This window comes from Muscardinus avellanarius, assembly GCF_963383645.1.
Source record: "Muscardinus avellanarius genome assembly, chromosome: 13".
Classification (NCBI taxonomy): domain Eukaryota; kingdom Metazoa; phylum Chordata; class Mammalia; order Rodentia; family Gliridae; genus Muscardinus; species Muscardinus avellanarius.
The window spans coordinates 91,916,952-91,941,442 of NC_137799.1; the positions used below are offsets into that span (position 1 = coordinate 91,916,952).

A 24,491-nucleotide genomic window follows, 5' to 3' on the forward strand; every position below is an offset into this window, starting at 1 on the left:
TTTATATTCCAATAAGCTGGAAAACATGAAAGAAACTGATAGATTTTTAAGGACATAAAACCTACCTAAATTGAACCAAGAGACATAGTGAGCCTAAACCAACCAATAGCAAGCAAAGAAACAGAAACAGCAATAAGAATTCTGCCAACAAAGAAAAGCCCAGGCCCAGATGGGTTTCCAGCTGAATTCTACAAAACTTTCAGAGAAGAACTATTCCCCGTACTTGACAACTTGTTTCAGGAAATTAAAAGAGATTTTATATTCACACATAAACACATAGTCACATGTAACGTTTCCGTTAATAAAGGTCAGTCTTCTTCCTCCCCTATCCTTCCTTCCTGGATTACTAAACTGAGATTTTACTCAGCCAGGTAGAAGAACAAAATTATATCATTTGTAGGAAAGTGGACAGAACTAGAGAATATGTTCAGTGATACTAGCCAAGTCTCAAAGTCAAGAGTTATGTTTTCTTTCATTTGTGGAATCTAGAGAGAAATCGGGAAACAAAAGAGGCTTCAGATAAATTGAGGCGAGAGGCCAGTAGAATAGAGGAAAGGGACTAGGGGAGGACAAAAGGGAGACTTGGTGAGGAAAGGGTCGGAGCAACGCTGTGTGCATATATGAAGTTACCGCTTCCAGTCTCAGTAGTACATATAGGGAGAGCAAGAGGATCGAAGGGACCGGAGGGGACTACCAAGTGCTGTGTGCATGTTTCTGTCACACTGACCCTCAGTATGATGGATAATTACAATGTACCAATAAAGTGTCTTTGAAAAAGCTTATCAGCCTGTTTATAGACTTATCAGACTACTACTTTATAGTTTATGGAGCCCTTTCTTAAGTATTAGCTCATTTGACATAATCAGACTAGTCAGTTCATTGAGTACTTCAACTCGGTATTATAGCTCTTCACTTGGGATTGTTATTTCTACATATTTCTTACTCTGCATCAGAACATACCTTAAATAAAAATTAATACACAGTATTCATTGTGGATATCGTGGTTTAGAAAAGTTTCCCACCAGTTTTTGTATTATAATCATTTTTGTATTTTTGTAGTATTTATAGGTAGTATGTTCATGTTTTAGTAATGATAACCATGCATGTGAACAGCATCAGTAATACATGTAACCTCTGCTTTAAGACCACTTTCCTGGTGGATAACAAAAAAGTCTTTGGGACTCATCTCATGCAAGACATGGTGAAAGATGCACTTCGGTCTTTTGTTAGTCCTCCGGTGCTTTCCCCCAAGTAAGTACTGTGGTACATTTTATTTATTTATGTATTTATTTATTTATATTGTGCGGTACTAGGGATGGAACCCAGAAGCAGTCTAACTCTGAGCAGTGCCCTCAGCCCTATTTTTAAATTTTTTTTAATTAATTGATTTTTTTTTTTTTTTTTTTTGGTACTGGGGATGGAACCTGGGGGCATTCTACCCCGAGCTACACCCCCAACCCTGTATTTTATTCTTTATTTTGAAACAGGGTCTCACTGAGTTGCAAAGGGCCTCACTAAGTAGCTGAGGCTGTCCTTGAACCGCGATCCTCCTGTCTCAACCTCCCGAATGCTGGGATGACAACTATGTGGTACATTTTATAGTGGATGTGTTTTTAAAGCCAAACTCCTCTGCATTTCTGATGTATATCCAAAGTGAAATTTGTGTTTAGAATTCAGTCTCCAAATAAAAACAGTACAATCATGTTTAGAGTAATTCATTCTGCCACATAATGTTTAGATTAAAACTTAGGTTTTGTGATGTTGACCTTTGGTTCAATATGAGAGGCAAAATTTACAGGAATTATCAAAAATTGAGTAATCTGTCTTGGACCCTTACTTGTATATGGTAGTTTGGGAAATGATTATTTAAGAATTAAGGTCTCTCGTCAGTGATATGAGTCTAGATAAAAACTGGAAAATACAATTGATCAGTTGTTTTTTCTGTGTATATGTGTGTGGTATTGGGGATTGATCCCATGGGTGTTCTACCTCTGAGCCACACCCCAAGCCCTATTTTATTTTTTGTTTTTAAACAAGGTTTCACTAGGTTGCTGAGTCTCCCTATGTTGTCAAGACTGTCCTCAAACCTGCCATCCTCCTGTCTCAACCTCCAAAGTACTGGGATTATAGGCATTCTCCATCACGCCTGGCTGACAGTTAATTTTATATTATGTTCTCAGTAGAATCAGTGTCCTGTAAATATGGTGTCGTAAGAGGTTGGGAAGGATGGCATGCAGAAAGAGTCATGATTTGAGTTGGCATTTTGAGAAATGTAGGGCTTTTCCAGTGGGTGGAAACCACTGAATTGTTATTTCTTTTTTTTTTTTTTTTTTTTTTTTTTTTTTTTTTTTTTTTTTTTTTTTTGGTGGTACTGGGGTTCCTGGAAGCCCTTCTACCTCCGGGCTACACTCCCAGACCTATTTTATATTTTTGAAACAGGGTCTCTTACGCCAGCACGGCTGGCTTCGAACCTGCGCGAGCCTCCTGTCTCCGCCTCCCAAGCGCGGGGATTACAAGCGTGCGCCACCACGCCCGGCTGAATTGTTATTTCTTAGCAAAGAAATGAGCATGTACAAAACATGAGAATATGAAATGTATTTAAGAACGATTAGTAGTTCAGCCTTTTTAAGTTTGAATCGCTCATGCCACGTGTCATGCCAGCTCTGGTAGCTTCCTGCATTGGGTTGTGTTCCCCAGAAGCTGGCGCTAGGACTAAGATTTATGTAAATGTATCATAGGAAATATCCCCGGAAAAGCCCACAGGGTTGCGGGCAATGTGTGCTCCACAAAGTCCTGTAGGGCTCTGGATACATGCTGTCTCCTTGTGCATGTAGGCAGGTGTGTATGTGTGCCGAGGTCCAACACACAGGTCCTGTGCTGTACGCAACTCTGTTTCCTGCCGCAGTGGTGGCATGCTTGTGATTTTTGTGCTGATCTTACTGTTTAAATTGGTCCCCAAGTATAGTTTCATGGTGTCTAATTTTTCTTAGTGTAAGAAAGCTATGATGTGCCTTATTTATACGTGTATCAATAAACTTCACATAGACATGATTATGTTATGCTTTCATGCCATTAAATTCATTGTTAATGAATCAACAATATACATTAACACGTCTTTAAACTGAAAAGCACAAAAATACTGGCATATGACACTGTTGTGATCAGAGATTTGTAGGAACCTAACCCTAAGTTTCCTCTGGTAGCCTAGTCCTAATTCATGATCCTCGACAATTTTACAGACCATTAACCATGAATTATGAGAATTGTCTGTATTTGTGGCAAAGTTCATTATGTGGTAGCCTATAGCTCTTGTTCCACTGGTTATAAAATTTCAGTGTTACAGATGAGAAATCTGATGCTGGGAAGATGGGGATTGCTCAGTGGTCAAGCACTTAACTGTTTAGCATGTTTGTGCCCCAGTCCTGGGGAGCAGGGCAGGGGGGTCTGATTCTCTTTTTCCTTTGTAACTGTTTTGAAACTAACTTCTGGAGCATGGTGGAGTTTCTCTTTAAGGGTTCAATAATTTTACCATAATATTCATGTGTGATTTAGTCTTATCTGGAACTCAATCATTAAGTATCCAGTCTTCATTTACTGAGCTTTTAAATTTGGAAGTCATTATTTTAGATTCATAAAGTCCTTTTCTTTGCTTATGTGGTACTGGGGATTGAACCCAGGAGTATTCTACCTCCAAACCTTTTTAAATTACTTTTTTTTTTTTTTTTTTTGCGGGTCTGGGGATGGAACCCAGGGGCATTCTACCTCCGAGCTACACCCTCTGCCCTATTTTTTATTCTTTATTTTGAAACCAGGTCTCACTGAGTTGCATAGGCCTCACTAAGTAGCTGAGGCTGTCTCCGCACTGCAGTTCTCTAGTCTCAGCCTCCCAAATATTGGGATTACAAGTGTGTGCCACCATGCCCGGCTTAAATTACTATTTTTTTATTTTGAAACGGGTTTTCACTAGGTTGTTGAGAGTCTTGCTACACTGCTGATGCTGTCCTTGAACTTGTGATCCTCCTGTCTCAACCTTCCAACCACTTCCATTACAGTCATGCACCACCATGCAAAAGTCTTTTTTTAAGTATTTTTAGTCTCAATAATATTTTTACTCTGATGCTAAAGATATATAGAGAGCCTTCCAGCATGTTTTATTCTCCATCCTCTTGTCCCAGGTGTTTTTCTTTTTCTTTCTCCACGCTGTGGGCATACTCTCATTTTCATAGTTGTGGCTGTTTATCTTTGAGGCTCTTGTCATGTTGCTTACTTGTGGTGAACACTTACGAATAGTGAGTTCTCAACAGTGATCTCCATAAATATTTTTTTCATCTTCCTATCCATTCGGCTTATGTAAGTTCCCCCATGGCCAGGTCCTTCAGAACTTCTCAAGAAGATATTTAAAAGAAGTGATGCCCTCTGAGATAGGAACTCTGCAAGGAAATCACTTTGTAAGGACAGAAGATGGGACGTGGAAAGGGGGAATACATGTTGAAGGAATTAGCATGATGGGGAGGCGGATACAAAAGAGGATCATGAGTCAAGGCCAGCCTTGTCAACTTCTCAAGACCCTGTTTCAAGATGAAAAGTAAAGCAGGGCTAGGGGTGAAGCTCAGAGGCAGAATGTGCTGGCTTCAGTACCCAGCACTCCCAAGGATAAAACAAGAATTAGGGTTCTGGACTTTTATGTATTTGCCATTATGAGCACAGTCAGAGGATGTTAGTCATATGAAAATGCAGAGCAGTGGAGTGGGGTCATGACGTGGGGCTTGGGGCTTTTCCTTTCCTTGCTGGTTTGCCCTTATTAGACCTCACTTTGGTTGTCCAAATACAGAACTAAAGGAATTGGAAATCGCGCACGCTATGTGAACAACACAGTAGTAGTCGGTGTCTCCTCATCTAATACCAGCATTCTTCAGCTCAGTGACGTATTTGATTCCGTTTTGATTTTAATGATGTGAATATTACCTCACAGGTGCTGTCTATATAATAATCACCAGGCTAAGGACTGTATCGACTCCTTTGTTACTCACTGTGTCCGGGTAAGAACTACAATTTGGATTGTTGTGATGGATACTTTAAAAATTATGGGGCATGGCAGCACACACCTATAATCCCAGTACTTCGGGGCTGAGACAGAGGATCATAAGTTCAAGGCCAGCTTCAGCAATGTCCTGAGACCCTCAGCAACTTAGCAAGACTCTGTTTCAACATAAAAAGGACTGGGGGTGCCAGGCATAGTGGCACACGCTTGTAATCCCAGCATTTGGGAGGCTGAGACCGGAGGTTCGCGGTTCACGGACAGCCTCAGCTACTTAGTGAGGCTCTTTGCAACTCAGTGAGACCCGGTTTCAAAATAAAGAATAAAAAATAGGGCAGGGGGTGTAGTTCGGAGGTCGAATGCCCCTGGGTTCCATCCCCAGACCTGCAAAAAGAAAAAGGACTGGGTGTGTGGCTTGGAAGTAGAATACCCCTGGTTTCAGTCTCCAGTTCTTCCCTCCCCACCCCTGGTGCCAAAATTATGGGGTATAATTCCTTCAGTGTCATTAATTTCCACCGTTTTTTGTCTACAATTTTTTTTTTTTTTTTGGTGGTACTGGGGTTCCTGGAAGCCCTTCTACCTCCGGGCTACACTCCCAGACCTCTTTTTACATTTTTTTATATTTAGAAACAGGGTCTCCTAAGTCAGCGCGCTCGTGGCTGGCTTTGAACCTGCGCGATCCTCCTGTCTCTGCCTCCCAAGCGCGGGGATTACAAGCGTGCGCCACCACGCCCGGCGTCTACAATTTTTTTAATGCTCCATGAATAAATGAAAATTTTCTGTGATCTCTTAGCACTTGAGTAGATGGCTTTGTAACCTGTAGCCCTCCTGGCAGTTGTTAGAGAGGCACCCAGCTGTGGATGATCTCCACCATAGCTTTTGGGGACCAGAGAAATGAGAAGATGCCACTCCTGGCTGGGGGCAGCAGTTGTTGCTGCAGCTTTTTTGTTGTTTAACAGCAACAAAGAATATTTATAATGTTCCAACATTCCTATGTGCTTATGTTAGTTTGCTTCCTTAATGCACAGTATTTACAAAGTCACAAACTCTTCAAGCTTCAGGTAATTAGGAAAAACCATCCTTGTCTGTAAGGTTTTTGAGTCATTATTCTTTTCATTCTTGTTGCGTAAGTGTTTCTCTTAGAGAACTCAGGCAGCAGTTCTTTGAGTCTGATTTCACCTACTAACTACACATATGTATGTGGTGAAGGGAGAATCAGAAGGCCAGAGTTCTTTTTGCTTTCATTTTGTGGTACTTGGAATTGAACTCAGGAGTGTTTTACTCCACACAACTCCAGCACTATTTTATTACTTTGAAATGGTCTCACTAGGTTGCTGAGGGCCTTCCTCAGTTTCTGGGGCTGTCCTCAAGCCAGCAGTCCTCCTGTCTTAGCCTCCCAAGTACTGGGACCATAAGCCTGCACCACTGTGCCCGCCCAGAGTTCATTTTTATCGTTAACATTTTATCATTGGTCGTATTGCTTTACCTGTCTACAAACATACGTGTTGTTGTTGTTGTTGTTGTTGTTGTTGTTGTGTTTTGGGGTTTTTTTGTTGTTGTTTTGCTGGTGATTAACCTAGGGACATTCTACTTCCAAGCTGGTACCTCTCCCCCTACCCCTTTTGTTTCTTATTTGGAAACAGGGTCTGGCTTAGTTGTTGAGGCTGACCTTAAACCTATGATCCTCCTGTTTCCACCTCTAGTATTAGAATTACAGGTGTGTATGCACCATCGTGCTTGGGTACTTTCTTCTTTATAAAGAGTAAGATGTTAATAAAGGTTATGCATTCCTTAATCTGAAGTGCCCAGGTTAATGATGTTTAGATTTTGAATTTTTTCAGATTTTGGAATATTTGTATAGGCTTTATGAGTTAAGCATCCCTAATCCAAAATGCTTTCAAATTCTGAAAGATTTTAAGCATCATGTCAATGCTCAAATGGTCTTGGATTTTGGAACATTTTGGGATATTGAGTTTTTGAATTAAAGATAATTCAACCTTTACCTCTTATTGATTAAATGAGTTATTGATTAAATGAGAAAATATCAAAATGTATCAATAGAAAATAGTATGTAATTCAAAGATCTATTCATGCTTTTTTAAATAGAGTATCATGTCACACATGTCTACTGTCTGATGAGTGAAATGTTACTTGACATGAGAATACTGTCTAGTGAGGGTAGGAGGAGGTGAGCCTTAGTGTTGGTAGGTCGTAGTCGTTAACTAAGTCATATCATTGTTTGGCATTCTGGTATATTTAAAGTAGCATGGAAACTTCAGCATTAAATACTGGATTTTGGCCTGAAAGAAACAGAAAAATTGTCCTCTTGAAATTGCAGGAAAATATCTAAAGATTGAAAAAAGAGGTTATTGTCATGTGAATACAAGTTTCGCAAACAGCCCCCTTTTCCTAGTTATTGATAAATTCTAGTATTTCTTAAAAAATAAGTACCTTTTTAAAAAAATGCGTAAGTGTGATTCTTATATAGACAGCCAGGTTTTGTGAATTGGAGTGTTGTTTCTTTAGCGAAGGAAGTTTCATGCTGATGGTTAGCATCTCGTCTGTGTCTTGCAGCCGTTTTGCAGCCTCATCCAGATCCACGGGCATAACCGGGCTCGGCAGAGAGACAAGCTTGGTCACATTCTCGAGGAGTTTGCCACCTTGCAGGATGAGGTGAGAGCCACGGTGCCTTCTCTCCTAAACTGGGCCACTCACACTGTCTAGGTCCTTAAAATGACTCTTTGGAAGGATAGTTTGAGTCATTTTCCACCATGAGGAACTAACTTTTCACTTAAATGTAACAGTTTTGTATACCAAAGGAAGAGATTATGGAAGAAACAATACTAATCCAAATTAATAAACGTATCGTTTCTTTAATAGGATAAATTATTGAAATACATATAGAACTGTAGTTTTATAGCAAGTTCACGTTATAATAAAAATGTTCATTTTGAAGTTAATTTTTGTTCAGCAGCAGTGTTAAGAATATATGTAAAATCTTATTTATACTTTAATTATTTAAAGTGAATGTCTTAATTTATGGTGTATTTAGGTAGATGTTAACTCTTGTGAAATGAGACTTTGCATGTAAACTTATCCAAAAATGGATTTAAAAATAGTAGTCCTTTGGGTAGTGAGATTTTAATTATCTGCCCATATTTTAATTTTTCTTTAGCCAGGCGTGTTAAGGCATACCTGTTAATAAAGTATTTAGGAGGTTGAGACAGGAGGGTCATGGTTTGAGGCCAGCTTTTGCAACTGGACTCTATTTAAAAATTTTTAAAAATGGGGTTTGGGGGTGTAGAAAGGTGTAGAAAGGATGTTCCCTGGGTTCAATCCCCAGCACACCTTTCCAAAATTCTCTATTTTATTAAAAAAAAAAAAGTGAATATTGTGACGTTTTATTTTGATAGGCAGAGAAAGTTGATGCAGCACTTCACACTATGCTGTTGAAGCAGGAACCCCAAAGGCAGCACCTGGCCTGTCTCGGGACCTGGGTCCTTTACCATAACCTTCGCATTATGATACAGTATCTCCTAAGTGGCTTTGAATTGGAGCTCTACAGCATGCATGAGTACTACTACATATACTGGTAAGAGGAAGGCTTCAGTTACAGTTGGTGGACAGAGCAGATGAGAAATGAAAGAATGTTTGTAAAATAGAGTGCAGTTTCAGGGTGCTTTTTCATTAGTATTTTTGTTTTTGTTTTCCCAGAATTGGGGATTGAACCCAGGGGCATTCTACCTCTGAGCCCCACCCTCAGCCCTGGTTTTTAATTCTTTATTTTGAAACAAGGTCTCACTAAGTTTCAGAGGGCCTCACTAAGTAGTTGAAGCTGGCTGTGAGCCTGGATCCTCCTGTCTCAGCCTCCCAAGTACTGGAATTACAAGCTTGTGCCACCATTAGCAGAGTAGTTCTTCCCTTCCCTGGAGGACAAGATTAAGAAATCTAGCGTAAGAGTGTTTTGACAATATCTTAGGCATAGAAAAGTTGTCATAGAAAGAAAATAATTTAACCAGTACTTGGGAAATGAAACAAAATGATCTCAAGTTGGAGGCCAGCCTTGGTATCTTAGTAAGACCCTGTTTGACATTAAAAAATAAAAAGGTCTGGGGGCATAGCTCAGAGGTAGAGCATCCTTAGGTTCAATACCACACACATAAAAAAAAAAAAAGGAAAAAGGAAAAGATAATAATTTAAGAAAATTGAATGTTAATGAATTTAGGAAGATCTTGAGTCTTTCTTAGTTTCAGACTATGGAGATGACAACGAGCTGGGCGTGGTGGCACATGCTTGTAATCCCAGCATTCAGAAGGCTGAGAAAGGAGGATCATGGTTCCGGACAGCCTCAGCTACTTAGTGAGGCCCTCTACAACTTAGTGAGACCCTGTTTCAAACATAAAGGATAATAAATAGGGCAGGACATGTAGCTTGGAGGTTGAATGCCTCTGGGTTTCATCCCAGACTCACAAAAAAAAATTAACAATGATCTGTGTTGCCAATCACAAGCACTTTATTTGGGTATATTAGACTTTAATATAACTTGCTGTCTTAACTCATTTAAGTTAAAAATATATTCTTAAATCACTGCTTTGAGGAAAGAAAATAATTCTTTTCTATATTTTTGGCATTGTTTTATTATCATGAGCAGAAAGGGTTCATAATATAACTCTTGGCTTTGAAAAATCGAATTTCAGCACTGACTGGTAATTTGAAAATAATCTGATATATTTTCAACATTAATATAGCTAATTCCAAATAACCCTTTCTGAGAGGTGGTATATAGCTACTTGGAATAGATTTTGTTATTAACTCACAGTAGCTCTCCTTGTTGATTTTTATAGGGAAGCACACTTAGGTTCTTTTCCTTTGTGGCATAAAGCAGCTAATTGGAAACTTTTGCTCTTCATTTCACAGATGAAAGTATACTTGTTATATACTTAAAAAAATGTTTTAATAGTCCTGGGAATTGAATCCAGAGACATTCTACCTCTGAACTACACCCCCTAGCCCTTGTATTTTTTGGTCTCGAACTGTGATCCTCCTGTCTCAGCCCCCCAAATTTCTAGAATTTTAGGTGTGTGCCACCACGCCCGTCTCTAAATGCTTTTTTTTGTACATTTTATTGAGATCTTAATTCAGCAAATTATGATACATACACCATTACAAATTAAAAGTAGGTTCATCATTAACAAAAAGTATTAATAGTATGTAAATACTCTCATGGCCTTCATCTTCATTCTGAACTGAACCAAAAGGCATTTTGGTCTCAAATTTACAGATTGGACTTTCACATCTTCCAAAATAGACTTATTTTTACTGTTGTTCACGGCCAAAGTGGTGCACTCCTGTAATCTGAGGCTTGGGTGGCTGTGACAGGAGGACCACAAGCTTGAGGCCAGCTGGACAATTTAGTGAGATCCTGCCTCAAAATAAAAAGGACTGGGTTATGTTTCTTTATGGCCCCTAAAGCTTACAGACCTTTTAGTTCAACAGCAGGAACAGTGATTCTTTGGCTTTATCATGCACCAGAGTCACTTGCTGCATGCAGTCCACTCCTAACCAGTTCCCAGGTGATGCCTCTGCCGCCTGTGGATAGTGTGAGAACCACCCTATGGAGTTTCAGTATTCAAGTATCATTAGATGTAATTGGGTGTGGATTTTGGTAAAGCACTTGATAAAAGCTCATCGAGTACCAGTGTGCGAAAGGCCTGAACTCTGTCAGCTGTTCCCTTCACTCACCTGCCCCGGGTTAGTTAGAAAGTCCAGAGGTGGAAGCACCATTAGCTCCCATAGAATCCTTCATTGCGTTCACAGATAGGTATTGTGTTGGGGGTGATATTGCTGTGCCTGTGAGAGTATAACAATTTTGAGACCGTATCTCGCTAAATTGTCCAGGCTGCCCTCGAACTTGTGACCCTCCTGTCACAGCCACCCAAGTCTCTGAAATTATAGGAGTGCACCACTTTGCCTAGCCAATAAATAATTTTTTAAATTTTTATTTATTTATTTTTTAATATAGCAATTTATCCAAAATTAACAATGATAATCTCACATAACAGATTCATCTGTCTGCTATCAAACTTTTGATCACTTAGAGATAACATTTCAATATTTCTTATTTTCTTTCTTACCAGAGAATATTTTTTTCTTTTTTTAAGGTGAAACTATCATACTTTTTTTTTTTTCAGAAAAAATCTATCCTAGCATGAAAGATAAACTCTAAATACCCAAAACAATCTCGAAAAAGAACAGTTAGAAGATGTACATTTTCTGATTTCAAACCCTATAAAGCTACAATAATCAAAACAGTATAGTACTGCTATAAAGGCAGATATATAAACCAGTGGAGTAAAATAAGAAGCCTAGAAATAAATTCTTCCTTATATGGTCAATTTATTTTTGACAAAATTTTCAAGAACATTTGGTGAAGGAAATAATAATCTTTTCATTAAAAAGAAAGATAATAATTACATGAAAAAGAATAAAATTGTACCCTTACCTAACACCATATACAAATATTAACTCGAAATAGATAAAAGACCTAAATATAAATCTTAAGACTATAAACTTTAAGAAGAAAACCTGGGTCATAAAACTTCACAGCGTTGAAATTGGCAGTGATTTCTTGGATATGATTCCAAAGGCACAGGCAACAAAAGAATAAACAAACTTCATTAAAAAATAAAAAAAATATTGTACATCCAAAGACAGTGTAAACAGAATTAAAAGTTACTAGTAGAATGGGATAAAATGTTTCCAAATGCTATATCTGAAGGTATATTAATATTCCAAATAGAAATCCTAAAAATTAGCAACAATAAAAGCAAACAATACAATTTAGAAATAGGTAAAAGACTAAAATAGATAATGAATCTACACTGCTGGCAATATAGCGCCACTACCATGCCCTCGGCCGTGAGGCTGGCGTATTTCTTTTCTGGTTTTGAGCTCTGTTCTGAGTCCCTGGAGGGCGTGATGCACTTGGCCACTGGGAGTTTTAGATGTTCTTTGCGCAGAAAGAACTGCTGACATCCGAATGATCCGCAGCGGCTCACTTTAGCTCCTTGTTTGTTTACCTTTCCTATCTGGAGCCTGGTGCTGTGAGGCATGATGGCGCCAGCCTGGCTCCGCCACCGCAATGTGAGCTGGGTTTTTTTCTGGTCTCTTCTTTTTCTCTGTCCCTTGTGTATACATTTTTTATTCCTCTGCTGATAGTATTTTCTGGTTATGAAAAACGCTGATTTTGTGGCAGTAGAGATCAAGTGTTAATAAGACTCGTAAACGCTGCGTTTCTCGGTCGCCATCTTCCTGAAGTCAGCTAATTTTTTTTTAATTCAGTGCCAGGAGTTATTTTTCTTAATTTAAAGTGAAATGCTTTATTTTATCAGATAAAAATATATTTCCCAAAATATAATACCTAGATCTTTCCATTTGCATCTTTTAATTAGTTTCTTTTTAATTAAAAATGTTTTGAGCTGGGCATAGCAGCACACACTTGTAATCCCAGTATTTGGGAGTCTGACAGGAGGATTGCAGTTTAAGGGCAGCCTCAGCTACTTAGTGAGGCCCTTCACAACTTAGTGAGACCCTGTTTTGAAATAAAGAATAAAATATAGGGCTGGGGGTATAGCTCAGAGGTAGAATGCCCCTGAGAAACATTTCCAGTACCACACAAAAAAAGTTTTATATGCTTTAATATTGTAACATACCTTATGTTTTTCTGGAAAATGTTGGGAATAAGCACTACATACTCAAACTTGGTGATAACATCTTTAAATCTTTGATTTTTCACTTAATACAGTGATGGTCCTTAATTTTATTTATTATTGATTATATTACAAAAGATACATATTTATATCCTACATTCATATATACATCCTAGTTATCCTTTTCTGGCTTTAGGAGAATAGATGTGTTGGTTAGTTTAAACTTTGGAACAATAAAGTATCTGGCAGAATACTCTACATTTATTGGATAAAATAAAGTTAATTATAAGCTTTAATGTTCTTAATTATTTTTTAGAATGGTTTTGTATATGCCAGTAGTTTTATAATGATCAAGAAATCTTTTGAGCTCTGAGCATGATGACACATGCCTGCAATTCCAGTACTTGGTAGGCTGAGCCAGGATGATCACAGGTTCAAGACCAGGTCTCTAAAGAAACAAACAGGGCTGGGGGTATAGTTTAGAGGTAGAATCCTGCTGCTTTTGAACTCTATTACCACACACACCCACACACCTACCGTGTGTGTGTGTGTGTGTGTGTGTGTGTGTGTGTGTGTGTGTGTGTGTGTGGTACTGGGGTTTCTGGAAGCCCTTCTACCTGCGGGCTGCACTCCCAGACCTATTTTAGACTTTTTTTTTTTTTTTTTTGGAAACAGGGTCTCTTAAGCCAGCATGGCTGGCTTCGAACCTGCTCTCCGCCTCCCAAGTGCAGGGATTACATGGCATGTGCCACCACACCCGGCCACACCTACCTTTTAAAAAGTTTTAAGATGTAGAAAGGGAAAGGTAATCACTGAATAGATAATGTTTTATAAAAAACATGAAGCATTATAGGAACTAATCATTTGGGGCTGAGGGTCTGTCTCAGTGGTAGAACTTGTGCTGAACATGTATGAGACCCTGGGTTCACTCCCTGGCACCAAAAAATAAAATGGTAAAGCCTGTGCATTTTTTTTGTTAAGGGGTAACTGGGAATGGAACCCAGGGGCTTTCTACCTCCAGGCTATACTCACAGACCTATTTTATATTTTGTTTGGAAACAGGGTCTCACTCAGTTGCTGAGAGCCTCACGAAGTAGCTGAGGCTGGCTCCGAACCTGCGCGATCCTCCTGTCTCAGCCCCCCAAGCGCAGGGATGACAAGCGTGCGCCACCACGCTCAGCTCCTATGCATTATTTCTAATATGTTTGTTGGTAAGGCTGTCTCATGTGGACACCTGTAGTTAACTAACATTTTGCATCTTTAAGGTATCTCTCCGAATTCCTTTATGCGTGGTTGATGTCAACACTGAGTCGTGCAGATGGCTCTCAGATGGCAGAAGAAAGGATAATGGAAGAGCAGCAGAAAGGCCGTAGCAGTAAAAAAACAAAGAAAAAAAAGAAAGGTGTGTGGACTACTTTAAATTTAAGAAATAAAGAACAAATAGATGGGAACTCTGGGTTGTAGTGGGTGACTCGCCATTGTATTTTAGTTGTCCTTCATCGTCCCTTAAGAAATTAGAAGGTAGTGACGGAGCCCCAGATTAGTGGTGTGAGCCCTTTTGGTTCCTCTCCTTTGCTTTCACTCCTTTGCTATTTCACATACTGACAGATCTTAGGTGAAGACGTAGCACCCACATGGAGTGTGCAGACAGCATGAGCTAGGGGACAGGACAATAGGAGCCCGTTGATCTTGGCTGCATGGGAAATGGCCCCCGAGCTGTGTTGTTGCCATGGGTACAGGAAAGTGATAAGGCCCTCCTTTGAGGCGAGTGGCCCTTGAACAGGTGGGAAGGAGTTAACTGTTAAAGCCTAACAGTTTAGCTGGGTCACTGTATTCACAGATGTCCTGTATTAATACGTTAAGTCTGGTGAATTCAGAATGTTTAAAATTTGCTCATACTAGAATTTTATAGTATTAGCTATTTGGAGATCAATTATTTTTGGGAGTTTCAGTTGTATATTATTTGTAGATTTGGGTCATAAAACAATATTTAGATCTTTTAGATTAAACTGAAGTTTAAATTAATGAACAAACTGAAAGATCTTTTTAAATTAAATGTAAGAGGGAGAGAAAAAGAAAATGGAAAAATTTCTCTCTAATTACAGTCCGTCCGTTGAGCCGAGAGATCACAATGAGCCAGGCGTATCAGAACATGTGTGCTGGGATGTTTAAAGTAAGTTGTCGAGAGTGAAGTGGTTTGATGTTTATTGCCAATGAACTCTGCCATGATTCTGTCCAGGTTCTACTCTGACCTTACTTTACGTCCTCTCTGGGAAGGCCCTTTTCAAGTCTAGTCGTTTTCAGCGAGGTTTGAGCCCTTGCTTTGTGTCATGCACTTTGTCCTAGTGCCTTGGTCGTTGTTTCACACAAGCCTTGGCCCAAGTGAGCCATCAGTGAGGAGAGGAGTTTGCTTCTGGGACTCGGGAACGTTTTCATGGAAGGGATGGGCCGGGGAACTTGGGAAGTATATTAGGAGGGGAATGAGCGCCAACATGAACGGCATAATCAAAAGCGGGCTTCTCAGGAGGTACTGAGTCCGGGCTTCACTTATACATGGCAATTTAAGAAATGACTTGAGACAGCTTATATTAAAATGCACAAAGCAAGCCCAGTGCGGTAGTGTACACCTGTAATCCCAGTACTTGTGAGGCAGAGACAGGAAAATCCCAGCTTCGCAGCAAGCCTCAGGAATTTAGCAAGGCCCTCCACAACTTACTGAGACCGTGATTCAAAATTTTAAAAAAGTAGCCGGGCGTGGTGGCACATGCTTGGGAGGCGGAGACAGGAGGATCGCGCAGGTTCGAAGCCAGCCGTGCTGGCTTAAGAGACCCTGTTTCCAAATAAAAATATAAAAAATAGGTCTGGGAATGTAGCCCAGAGGTAGAAGGGCTTCCAGGAACCCCAGTACCACACACACACTTAAAATATATAAAAGTAATAATAAAATAGGGCTAAGGGTATAGCTCAGGTGAATGGCCCTGGCTTCAGTCCCTAGTACCACAAAAACAAAAATGCACAAAGCAAAAGAGGACATTTAAAAAACAAACTATGTCTAAAAATAACATGCTAGTCATTTCTTCGCGGACAGCCTCAGCTACTTAGGGATGCCCTTCGCAGTGCAGTGAGACCCTGTTTCAAAAATAAGAGACTGAAAATTAGGGTTAGAGGTGTAGCTTAGAGGTACAGTGTCCCTGGGTTCCATGCCCAGTAACACACACACACACAAAAAGCTTTTACTTGAAGGCTTAAAAGCTATTATATGAGGCATAGAAGAATAAGGAGTACTGGTGTCATTTTACTAGGAAAAATGGTGATGTATTGAACACTGGAACTTGAAAATTTTCCTTATAAGACAGGGCACATAAAAATGAGTTCATTTTTGTCCTCTTGTTTCTGATTTTCTGAGTCATGAGTTATTATAATGGTATGTAAATAACTGTATTAAAACGAGGCTGTTCACTTCTCCATGCTCTGCTCCCTCTTCTTTCTTCCTTTCCCAGACGATGGTGGCATTTGACATGGATGGCAAAGTGCGCAAGCCCAAGTTCGAGCTCGATAGTGAACAGGTCCGCTATGAGCACAGGTTTGCTCCCTTCAACAGTGTGATGACGCCGCCACCGGTGCACTACCTGCAGTTCAAGGTGAGCCTCCTCTGTGCTCACTGGGCGGCCTTTCATCTTGGACCTTCTAGTGGTGTGCTGTTTGTACCTAGCCATCTTGTAAAAACAGGCACAATAGGTACTCAGTGGGGCAGCTGATAAAAATCACTCTTGTGTGTGTGGTACTGGGGATTGAGCCCAGGGACATTCTACCTCTGAATGACACTTCCAGCCCTACTGTATTTTTGTTTTGAAACAGAGTCTCACTACTTGCTGAGGTTGTCCTCTAACCTGCAATCCTCTTGTCTCAGCCACCCAAGTACTGGGATTACAAGTGTGCACCACCATGCCCAGCTCTAAAAATAGCAACTTTAAATAGTATGAAAATTACTTGGTTTTGTTGGATTTACTCGTCACGTTTCCAGTTATTTAAGTTATAAGAATAATGTGAGAGCCAGACACGGTGACACATACCAGTACTTGGGTGGCTGTGAAAGGAGGAGTGCAGGTTCAAGGCCAGCCTTAGCAATTTAGCAAGGCCCTCAGCAACTTACTGAGACCCTGTTTCCAAGTTAAAAATGAGGCTGAGGGCGTGGCCTAGAGGTAGAACAACCCTGGGTTCATTCCCCATTACCACCACCACCTTAAAAGAAAAAGGAAGCCGGGCGTGGTGGCGCACGCTTGTAATCCCCGCACTTAGGGGGCAGAGACAGGAGGATCAAGCCGCCGTTGGCTTAAGAGACCTTGTTTCCAAAAAATAAAATAGGTCTGGGAGTGTAGCCCAAAGGTAGAAGGACTTCCAGGAACTCCAGTACCACCAAAAAAAAAAAAAAAAGAAAAAGAAAGAAAGAAAAGAAAAAGGAATAATATAAACTTTTAGAATTGCATATTACATAGGAAAAAATAGAGATTGCCATGTGTTTACTTTCATATCTTTATATGAATAGATAGTCAATGAACGTAGAATTCTATAATTAAAAGAGGTATTCTAGAGTTTGTCACAATTCTATCTTGAATAATGGCCCCCTTCTTTTTAGGAAATGTCTGACCTCAATAAATACAGCCCTCCTCCCCAGCCCCCAGAGCTGTATGTGGCAGCTAGCAAGCACTTCCAGCAGGCAAAGATGATCTTGGAGAATCTCCCTAGCCCAGACCACGAGGTAAGACTGGGCTCATCGTGCTTCTAGGGGAAGGTTTGGGAGGAAATGTATAGCTTACTCGGGATGAAAGGTAATCATAATGATGAACTTTACAGGATCAATAAACAGAGCCTGTCGTGTTTTTTGCCAAAGATTTCAAATAGCATTGCCAACCTAACCCTGTTAATATTAAATATAAAAAGCAATCTGGCCAGTTATCACAGGGATAGCATTATTCCACTGGACCATTTAAAGTAAAAGTTACTGGTTTCCAAATGTTATTTTGAGATACAAAACTTTGAAAATAAATATTAAATTTTAGGCTGTTTGGTATTTTAATAATTTGCTGTATCCCTAAGTTGATTGAGACACATTATTCTGTAAGAATTGCCTGTGAGCCAGGGTATAATCTCAGAACTTGGGAGGCTAAAATGGATTGCATGTTCAAGGCCAGCCTTAACAACTTAGTGAGACCCTATTTCAAAATAAAAAATAGAACAGGGCTGGAGGTGTAGCTTGGAGGTAGAAGGCCCCTAGGTTCAATCCCCAGAAACACACATGTATATGAGTTTCCTGTAATACATGTACATGATTTGGGGGAGTATATCCCTTTTTTTTTTCGGTACTGATGATGGTACCCAGGGGCATTCTACCTTCGAGCTCCATCCCCAGCCCTATTTTTTATTCTTTATTTTGAAATAAGGTCTCACTGAGTTGCAAAGAGCCAGTTAGCTGAGGCTGTCCTTGAGCCACCATCCTCCTGTCTCAGCCTCCTCCCAAATGCTGGGATTACAAGCGTGCGCCACCATGCCCGGCTTTTTTTTTTTTTTTTTAAATATTAGTGATTGAACCTAGAGGTGTTCTACCTCTGAGTTTACATCCTCAGCCTTATTTTAGTTTTTATTTTGACACAGGGTCTTACTAAGTGGTGGAGGGCCTCACAAGGTACTGTGGCTGGCCACAAACTTGCAATCCTCCTGTCTCAGCCTCCCAAGTACTGGGGTTATAAGCGTGTGCCCACGCCCGCCTCCGTCAGACTTAAGTGGAGCTGTCACCTGGCAGGTGGGGCCTGACCTGGAGCGAGGGCCGGTGCTGAGCTTGTGGTGCATCCGTCCAGGGAACAGTCGGTGTGAAGGCAAGCAGTGGAAGCTTTGGCTTACTGTTTCACTGTTACTCATATGTTCAAGTGAAGCCTTGTAGACAAGTGGTTGTCAGAAATAATGGAAATACTCCAGGAACACTCCCTACCTGCCAGCTGTGGTTCTGCGGTCTTGATGCAGTCTTGTGGCTCTTCATTATGGAGAAGGTACTGGGAGGCATCAGTAGGTGGTGATCATAGCGTACTTACACAGACTGAGACGGCTTGAGGTGATGTCTTAGGGACTCCCTTGTGTGTGCTCTCCTGTTGACCAGACACCCTTACGCCGCACAGCACTGTGTATATGCACTCATTGAGCAGCACTTGAGTTTATACATTAGCTTCCTTAATCTCTAAAACAAATCTTTGTGCACTCAGTAAAGCTTTTCCATTTTTATAGATGAGGAAAAATCTCAAGGTTAGAGAGCTCAGAGGGCTTGCATCTAGTGAGTGGGGAAGCTGGGGCTGAGAAGACAGCACAACTCCAGCCGCACTCCAGGCTGCACTGTGCCTCCTGTGCAGGACGTGCGCCTAATGTTGCTCTCTTCATGAAAGCAAGATACGGTCGCCCTTTCTAGGGTTCAGAGTTGACTGAAATGGAGTTCTGTGTTATTAAAAGAAGTAGGTTTATTCTTTTTTAAAAATGTGAAAACTAAGCCGGGTGTGGTGGCACGCACGTGCAATCCCAGCATTTGGGAGGCTGAGACCTGAGGTTTCAAAATAAAGAAAAAATAGAGCAGGGGTGTAGCTTGGAGGTCGAATGCCCCTGGGTTCCATCCCCAGACCCGCGCAAAAGAAAAAAAAAAGAAAACTTCTGTTGTGCAGGATTCTTAATCTTTGTCTATAGTACAAAGAAATTTTGACAGTGAACTTTATGATAGCTTAATTTTGTTCATATTTTAGGTCAATAGAATTTTAAAGGTGGCCAAACCCAACTTTGTTGTTATGAAGTTGTTGGCAGGAGGACATAAAAAGGAGTCAAAAGTAAGTACACCATGGAGAAAATTATTGTAAAATTTTAGTTTTCAATGAGATGCATAAATATTACAAGTTAAACCACCTAACTAACAAAAATCATTCTAAACAGTTTTTATCAACAAAAAATAAAGCTTATCATTTTGCTTTGAGACATATATTTTGTGACTTAAAATTTCTGGTCTGCTTTCTGCCCCTCCCATGTATATTTACTGAATAATTTGGGATTAAAAAGAATACTTGTAAAAATAAGCATGTGAGAGAAGTATTCTTTTTTTTTTTTTTTTTTTGTGGTACTGGGGGTGGAACCTAGGGGCTTTTCTGCCTCCGGGCTACACTCCCAGATCTATTTTATACTTTTATTTGGAAACAGGGTCTCAGTAAGTTGCTGAGAGCCTCAGTGAGTAGCTGAGGCTGGCTTCGAAACTGTGCGATCCTCCTCTCTCAGCCTCCCAAGGGCTGGGATTACAAGCGTGCGCCACCACTCCAGCTAAAAACTTGTTTTTCAAGGCTCGGAAGATGGGAGTCTTCCTTGGTAATGTCTCATCAGTGTTATGGCAGCCTTCAGGTTTAGCTTTGCGTGGAGAGGCCAGGGTGGCGGCATGGTGGTGCCTTCGCCCCGTGGAGCCTCCCTGTCAGTCCCATCGTGTCTGTATTGTCTGCCCTCCTGTCCCCTGCTCTCCTCTCCTAGCGACTCTCATCTCATTACCTACTACTATCAGAGACCTCAAAACTGAAAGACATTTGCTATCCTCTGATCTAATTGAGCTCCTTTCTGTAATTAAGTCCATCCTTTGATAACTTCTGCGAAGATGGAAAACAGCAGGTGATGTTTTGTGATGACTTTCATAAACCCCCAAAACTAGCTAATCCATTTTTTCCTGAAACATAACTTTTTTGTCATTAAGCCAGTTCTTATCTTTTGTACTACCTTGTTTCTGAAGACACAAGAAACGCTAAAGTAAAAGCGATGTGTATTCTGTTTGTCTGACTACTAATACATTAATTAGCTTCATGTGTTTTTTTTCAGGTTCCTCCTGAATTTGATTTCTCTGTTCACAAATATTTTCCTGTTGTGAAACTTGTTTGAGACTGAAAAGGTGACCATGAAAGGGTAGAGTCTACTTTCAGACTCCACTCTTAAAGGATACATCCATCAGTCTTACCACATAACGTGAAATGAAATGAATTTCTTGGATAACAGCCCATTATAAGGATTACTTTTAGTTTGACAGCCTTACATAATGTAAATGAAAACTGCTGTTTTAAAGTGGTTTATTATGTTCCATGGATGAAACTGGTCTTATTGAATGCATTGATGAACGTTACATGGTTTTATTACAGATTTAACCATAAATCATTTTTTATGAATGATTGAGTGAAAATAGTGTTTGTAAAGGTAAATAAATTTCTTGACAAAAAAATTGCATCACTGGAGATAAAAACAGTACCACTTTGTTGATACATCTTAAGAACTGAAGGTGTTTGCTCTTTGCCATGTTAGCAGACATGAAGAAACATTATCCAGAAGAAGATTCATAATCACAGGATTTACTAAACACTTTGGCAAAATACATTTAAAAGTCTTAAAAGGTTATACATTACCTTTGCTGGTGATCGGGAGTTAGGATTTCAGGCATAGATTTCAATGTGGCTTACTCCTGTTTGTTTACTGCATATTCAGTCTAACCCTTGAGCCATATTCAGCGGGGCATGTGTCCAGTAGCCTCTGGCTTTGAAAAGTTGACTCCAACCCACCTGTGTCCAGTAGCCAGAGGCCCACCTTCCTCTGCTGCTCGCTCCGCTTCCTGCTCTGGTGCTGGCTCTGGCAACTGTCCAAGCCTCTGGACCTTCCCGTATGTCCCCTTTAGGGGCACTACTCTTAGCAGAGTGGGCTGGAACTGACTTTTGTAGCAAGGTCTAAGACTAATGACAGTTTGGTTTATGGGAGGGGTTTTGTTTTTGTTTGGGTTTTTTTTTTTTTTTTTTTTGGTGGTACTGGGGTTCCTGGAAGCCCTTCTACCTCTGGGCTACACTCCCAGACCCATTTTTACATTTTTTTATTTGGAAACAGGGTCTCCTAAGCCAGCGCGCGCGGCTGGCTTTGAACCTGTGCGATCCTCCTGTCTCTGCCTCCCAAGCACGGGGATTACAAGCGTGCACCACCACGCCCAGCTGGGTTATGGGAGGGGTTTTAAGCTGTACAGTCTAACTCTGAGTGAGTGAGTGAGTGAGTGAGTGAGTGAGTGAGTATGTGTGTGCGTGTTTTCACACCCCAGAACTCAGAGTCTTGTATATGCTAGGCAAGCACTGTACCAGTAAGCTATATCCACAGTCCCTTGACTCCTTTCTTGAAAATATGAGAGCTGGGCGTGGTGGCACACACTTGTAATCCCAGTACTTGAGAGGCTGACACAGGAGGATCTGGGTTTGTAGCCAGTTTCAGCTACTTAGTGAGTCTCACTGCAGCTTAATGAGACCCTGTTTCTGAATAAGGAATAAAAAATAGGGCTGGGGTGTAGCTCAGAGGTAGAATGCCCCAGGGTTCAATCCCTAGCAACACACACAAAAAAAGAAAATATATTGAAACTTTTTTTTCTAGAAATACTTCAGAGCACGTAACATGGCTAGACTTGGCTGCCATAGTAGAGAAGACTAGGGTAAGGATGTTCTGCCTATTCAGCTAATGAAGTGGTCCGGTTCTCTTTCCAAGGACATAACACTTGCTTAACCAGGAATATCTGCTGCAGAGGCTGAATTTTCAGAACCCAGACATCTTGGGAAAACTGGCCTGTACAGTAAAAACTTGTACAATAGAGAGCGTATACTTGTTAACTGAAGAGAGAGAGTGTCGTTATTCTCTAATTAATTTGTTGAGAAGGGTTCCATCCCCAGCACCACACATACACACAGAAAGGGATGGTAGAAAATAGGTGCTAGAAGGAAACAAAAAAAGCAAGGAAGATACAAGGGCCTTGGCAAACACCAAGAAAGAGCCCGAGCAAGTTAGAACGCAGAAGCTGTTCTTCCTCCCAGTGGCCAGGATAGGAAACATACAATGTGTATGTAAGCCGGGCATGGCGGTGCCGCCTGTAGTTGGGAGCCTGAGACGGGATGATTTCAGATACACGGGTAAGAGCACAAGGAAAGCCTCAAACTTACATTACGTATGAATATAACAGCTGCTCTCAGTTAGAGGGCCCTGTGGCATTTTGCTATGTGATTGCATAGGCTAGAGCAGAGGACGGTTACTGAGCAGCAGCTGCAAACGAAGACCATGGAAGCTGTCTTCCGCAGTGAGTCTTCCTAAGAGCAAAGACACTCCTGTTAATTTATTATCTCCTAAAAGGAGACTAGTGCATGTTACTGGTAGTCTTTTGCTTTCTCTTGAATTCTTTTTAAGCAGTATTAGGGTTTGTTTCTGAAGTCTGGGGATGGAATCCAGGGGCATTCTACCTCTGAACTACACCCCTTACCCTATTTTTTATTCTTTATTTTGAAACAGAGTCTAAGCTGTAGAGGGCCTCGCTGAGTGGCTAGTGTTAGGTTTTTTGAAAATAGATTTATATCAGAAAAAAAAGTTGCTTCTTTAGACTTTCAAAAAGTCTACATCCTAGGTACAAAGTAATATCAAAAACAGGAAATGCTACTCTCTCCAATAACAGAGCTTATAAGTTTTTTTTTTTTTTTTTTTTATGGTACTGGGGGTAGAGCCCAGGGGCTTTTCTGCCTCCGGGCTTTACTCCCAGACCTATTTCCTATTTTATTTGGAAACAGGGTCTCACTACGGTGCTGAGAGCCTCACTAAGTAGCTGAGGCTGCTTTGAACTTGTGTGATCCTCCTGTCTCAGCCTCCCAAGTACTGGGATTACAAAGGTGCGCCACCATGCTCGGCTTAAATAGTTATTTAAAGTGTAGCAAGGAAAGTGCAATGTGCTGGTTAACAGTTTGGTCTTTCTTGAATGTTTCCCAAAGGCCCACGTGTTAAACAGGCTCAGTCACAAGCCTGTGGAGCTCTCGGGAGTGGTGCGGGACCTGAGGTGGGGCTTGGGAGAGCACGTGAGGGCATGCCCTTGGAAGGGGTATTGGAACCTTGGGTGGCTTCTCCTGCACCTCTTTCCTTCCTGGCTTCCATGAGGTGAACAGAGCTCCTCTGCCATGATGTCCTGTGCCACCACAGGCCCAAAGCAACAAAGCCAGTGCCCATGGACTTCTCAAGCTGTGAGCCATCATTGACCCTTCCTCCTTTCAACTGACCTCAGGTGTCTTGTACAGTAATGAAACATTACAGTAACAGAGAACTTGTGCACTGATATAGGAGGGCCGCCTAAAACTATAGAGGAAGTCACCATTTTACCCAAGCCTTGAAGGTTCAAGAGGGATTAAAATGGCAGGTTGGTTCTGGAGCTAAGAGGAGACCTGGACAAGTAAATTAAAGCTTTGTGTGGAGGTTACAGTTGCTCAGGAATTGCATTGAGAGGGCCTGAGAATGATCCCAAAACACAGGGTTGGAATGGGTACGTTAAAACATTGGGCCAGGGAGTGGGAGACTGCTGAGCGCGGACGGACAGACTGGGGCAGAGCTCCCCTGAAAAGTCGTGCCATGCCTCTGTGTGGCAATGAATGTTTCACCATTTTCCATGACTGAATTTTCTCGCTAAGACAATATATTGCCTTCAACACCAAACAAAGAGCATCCTGTTTGAAAAGATTTAGAAGAGGCATTTGCCTTGTTCCTCTCTGGCTGTGTTTCTGGGCACTGGAAAAAGAGCGCAAAGGAAGCTTAGAGAAAAATAACCAGAACGTGGGGCCCTAAGCCGCTTGAAGGCCAGGGCCAGGGACCAAAGTGGCCCCTCTGGGCTTGGCGAGTGAAGGCAGCTGGAGCTCAGGGAG

General features: G+C 41.0%; 1 protein-coding gene across 2 annotated transcripts in view; it reads left to right on the forward strand.

Moving 5' to 3' along the window:
* The window catches only part of NAA35 (N-alpha-acetyltransferase 35, NatC auxiliary subunit), a gene marked incomplete at both ends in the record, with an annotated part of 73,742 nt that extends 53,054 nt beyond the window's left edge, over positions 1-20,688 (forward strand). For both annotated transcript variants that reach the window (XM_080709205.1, XM_080709206.1), the window contains 10 exons: positions 1,145-1,251; positions 4,973-5,039; positions 7,613-7,711; positions 8,452-8,630; positions 14,013-14,149; positions 14,853-14,920; positions 16,248-16,388; positions 17,384-17,506; positions 19,527-19,607; positions 20,629-20,688. In XM_080709205.1, coding sequence (XP_080565331.1) covers positions 1,145-1,251; positions 4,973-5,039; positions 7,613-7,711; positions 8,452-8,630; positions 14,013-14,149; positions 14,853-14,920; positions 16,248-16,388; positions 17,384-17,506; positions 19,527-19,607; positions 20,629-20,688 — 1,062 coding nt within the window. The remainder of the gene's footprint in view (positions 1-1,144; positions 1,252-4,972; positions 5,040-7,612; positions 7,712-8,451; positions 8,631-14,012; positions 14,150-14,852; positions 14,921-16,247; positions 16,389-17,383; positions 17,507-19,526; positions 19,608-20,628) is intronic.
* Positions 20,689-24,491: the final 3,803 nt, after the last annotated feature.